The 4,144-nt window shown below is 24.9% G+C and overlaps 1 protein-coding gene across 1 annotated transcript in view; it reads right to left on the bottom strand.

The window, feature by feature from the left end:
• The window catches only part of LOC117175893, a 7,142-nt gene extending 3,004 nt beyond the window's left edge, over positions 1–4,138 (bottom strand). Inside the window, exons 1-2 of the mRNA XM_033365722.1 lie at positions 4,067–4,138; positions 99–416 (exon numbers count right to left, since the gene is read on the bottom strand). Coding sequence (XP_033221613.1) covers positions 99–393 — 295 coding nt within the window. The 5' untranslated portion in view covers positions 394–416; positions 4,067–4,138. The remainder of the gene's footprint in view (positions 1–98; positions 417–4,066) is intronic.
• Between the last annotated feature and the right edge of the window lie 6 nt (positions 4,139–4,144).

Genomic DNA, 4,144 nt, shown 5'->3' with positions numbered 1-4,144 from the left:
GTACAGGCGATGATTGTCTTAAAGCGTCTTCTTCATATTTGGTGAGTGCGGCTTGAAAACTTCGACCTTACGTACGTACGGGGCCAAGTAGTCAATACCTTTAAACTCTAGAAGCAGCTTATCAAGAGTGGTTCCTATCTTAACATTCAGTGCTTCCTGCCCGGACAATACTACTTCAAGTGGATCCTTAGAGTCTTTAAAGAAATCAACAGAACAGAATTGGCACAACTGATATTTCCTGATCACTCCAATGAGTTTAGTTTGACTCTTATTCGTTAGTACAAAATGAACGCTGCCTGGCGGCATTTTGTAAGTGAGATATCCTTTTATTTTGTCCACACATACGTAATGAGTGACATCAAAAAGTTGAATTTTAGGAAGTGTTAGGATCATGTTTGTTACCTCCGCATTTGGTTCTGTAAAAAGGAATCATGTAATGTTCATCACAAAAATTTGACCATTTTAGACTGAGATTTTCGAGAAAAAAATATAAAGGAGCTTCTAATATATTTTTTCAAATTAGCGAGTCTGAAAATGTCCAATTTGAAATCCATATAGATTTGTGTTTGTGTTGATAAGAATTTTACATGCTGCTAAAGTCCTTGTGACCAAATTATTACATAATATGAAATGAGTGACTATTGTCACGATTAATTTTAATTCAATATCAGCGTTTAAATTTTTTTTTATTTTATAATATGATTAACTATTATTTAGCAGTTAAGTTTAAAAGAATCGCGTTAATATTATATAGAAATTTTTTCTATCTTGTAGGTTCAACAGTGGTGTAATTGAAAATTTTGCCTAGTTGTTTATTTATAACTAGAATAAAGTAATGTTTTTAATTTTTGGGCTGGCAAAACAAAACTTTTTAGTTTTGCATGATTTTTCGAATCTAAAGTTTAGTGTTAAATTCTGAACCTTCTAGATTTAAGAAATTTCTCAGGTAAATCAAAAAATTATAAAGCTCTTAATTGTAAAGGTACAGAATTTGAAACTTTTTTGGGTTCGCTTAATTTTAAGAAATGACAATCCAAATGTATTCAATGTTTAGAATTTTTAAATGAAAACACTTTAATTTTGGAGTTTGAAAATTTAAAACTCTTGAATTTTGAAGACGTATGTCAGCATACAAATTCTTGTATTTGGATGATTTTAATAATAAAAACTCAAATCCTTTATTCTAAATCTGTTAAGTTGATAACACTTCAAATGTAATTAATCAAAATTTTATACTTTTCGTGAATACAGAATTAGAAATCATGTGATTTCCAACATTCTTACTTTAATGGTAGTTATATAGAACATTTTTTAGAATGTTTAAATTTAGATGATTTACATTTTTTACAATAAGTTTTATTTCAAACTTGTCAAATAATTTAAAAAAAAAGAACAAGAAAGTTTGTGATCAACTCTATCGGGCTAGTTTAATTAAGTACTGAAAAATGAACTCCAGCACCTTCGAAAAAACACACTTTTTTATAATAAAAATAAGGAATTTCATACAATTACATGTCAAACTTCTGATCCACTTTCTTTTGGTTTCTTTTCCTTTTTTTATTCTTGCTTTCTTTATTTTTTCTACTGGTTTTTTTCATTGTTTCAAAATAATGTTTCTTAGTTAGAAATGCAGTTTATAAAGAAAATGCAGCTATTTATTGAAATTTCGTTGTATTTTTAAGAATATTGGATAAATATTAAAAAATTTGTTCAATTTTAAGAAATTAAAAATTTTTTAACACACCTAAAATTCCTAAATTCCCGTCCCCAATTTTTCTTAAGAAATTACGAAAATATAGAAACGTTTAACGAGTAATTTTTAAAGAAATTCCTTTGAATTTAAATATAATTCTATAATGTATTATTTCATTTAAACCTTTCAACATTTTTTAGAAAGTTTTCAAATTTACTTTTCGAAAACCTGATTTTCAAAGATTCTAAGAGATGACACACATTTTCTTAAGGTTCGTTAGAAATTGAAAATAATTTTTTATTTTGAAAATTTAATTAAAGCAAATATTCAAAAAAATCTTAAAATATTTCAGAAACTTAAAAAAAGGTTAAAAAAGAGTTTCGAAGATTTTTAAACAGTTTTTCTAACAGGGCACATTAAAAAAACTTAGATTAAATTCGTGTTCATTAAAAACATAGCTTTGAAATTAAAAAAATGTTTTAAAAATTAAAAACATTCAAAAACTAGATCAGAAGAAAATGTTCATTTTTGAAGATTTGGAAATAAAATTTGGGATTTGTTTCAATAATTTTGAAAGGTTTCAAGAAAATTTTCTATTTACAATTTTTATTTTTTTGTTGTTCCATTTTTAACATATTTTTTACAAATATTATTTTTGGTATAAAATAAATCTTTTTGTTTAAAAAATCATCTTTTGTATCAAAAATTCAAAAAGTTGTTTTTTGTTAGAATATTAATCGTTTCGGTTAAAACTTCATCGTTTTGATTGAAAAATTTAACAATCTTTTTAAAATTAGTTGCTTTTTTGAATAAAACATTACTATTCTTACCATTTATGCAGCGATTTTTGTCTAAATAGATATAAATCTTTGGAAATATTTAAAAATGTTTTTTTCATTTTCTCTACAAATTTATTTCTAAAAACGAAAATTCCGTTCAAATTTCTATTTGAATGAATAGCGGAAAGAACCTTCATGAAAAAAATATTCTGCAATGTTAAAAATATATGTTTCTTATTTTAAATTTAAGTGTTTGAAAATTCGTTGTTTTATGTTTTAAAGTTCAGTTGTTCTATTTTTGTTTTGAATTCGACCTTTTTTAATAATAAATTCAACTATTTGGTTGAAATTTTTCTTTTAATTTGTTGTTTTCTAGTAAAAAAAATAATTTTACAGGTTACAAATTCATCTTTTTGAATGAAGGTTGAAATTTTTTTGAAAATTCTTAAATTCTTTGTTTATTGGTTGAAAACTTATCTATCCCTTCAAATAATTTCGGAATTTAAAAAAAATTTTTAGTCTTTGATTATACATTTTTTTGTTTTTCAAAATTTTAGCATATTTAAGAAAATTGTTTTTCAAATTACATTTCAAATATTTTATTGTTTATTCATAATTAATATTTTTTCAGTAACAAATTTAATTATTGGGTTGAAAATACAAATATCTTTTTTCTCTCTAAATTTGGTGTGTTTTGCTATAAAATTAATTTTAAGGAGAAAAATTTTGAAAACCTTCAAAACTTAAAAACCTTGTCTTAAACTTAAACCTAAACCATTACAAATTTTTCCCAGAAAGTATATAAAAAGTGTAATTTTGACATCTTTCAAAAATATTAAAAAAGCTTCAAATTCTTATTTCGAAATCTCGAAAACCACTGTTTTTTATTATAATTTTTTGATCACTTTGAAACTGTGCAAAAGTTTACAAATCATAGTATTATAACAAAATTTTATGAACAGAATTAATTTCCAATATTAAAAAATCAATCAAAATTTGAATGCTCTTTTCTATTAATAATGTTTAGAAACATTTATAATAAAATAAAATGATAAAGAACAATTACTTTTTTGGAAGTTCCCACACAAAAAGTTGTTGGTGCAGAAAATTCATAAATATTTATTAATGTAAAAACAATATGAAAAACAGACACTTAAAGTTATGAACAAGCAGTGTGGCAACCATTAGGACTTTTAAATTTGGCTTCAGTTTAGTGCAATTTATATTAGAGTAAGAGTGAGTAAGAAGGAGAGAGTTTTTCCTACTGCCAGAGTAAAGTAAAAAAAAAAGAGAAATGATCCTGAGATTTAAATGATGAATTCTCAAAGATCTAAAGTTGAGACTATAAAAAGGTTTTTATGTTAATTTTAATCTGAAGTATTCTTATTTACATTTTTAAACAAAGTGTAGCTATATTTAATTTAAGGCATGTCCATTTTTTGTAAATTTCAAAGATTGATGTGGGTGGTTGCAAGATTGGTAGTAACTTTTAAAGAATTCGAAGTTACTTCTGCAAGTAAACTTATTGTAACGAGAAAATTTCGTCTGTAGTGTAACGTAACTGCGAGGAGTTAATCATAAAAAAGACACTTACCAAAGTAATGTTTTGGAAAATTGCCTAACTCAGGATCTGCTACCTCGGAGTGTCCTGAGGAAGAGCCCACTTCCAAAT

Source organism: Belonocnema kinseyi, chromosome 1 (genome assembly GCF_010883055.1).
Source record: "Belonocnema kinseyi isolate 2016_QV_RU_SX_M_011 chromosome 1, B_treatae_v1, whole genome shotgun sequence".
Taxonomy (NCBI): Eukaryota; Metazoa; Arthropoda; class Insecta; order Hymenoptera; family Cynipidae; genus Belonocnema; species Belonocnema kinseyi.
Note: the sequence above shows the minus strand (reverse complement) of the source record. Positions and strands in the feature narration are given on the sequence as shown.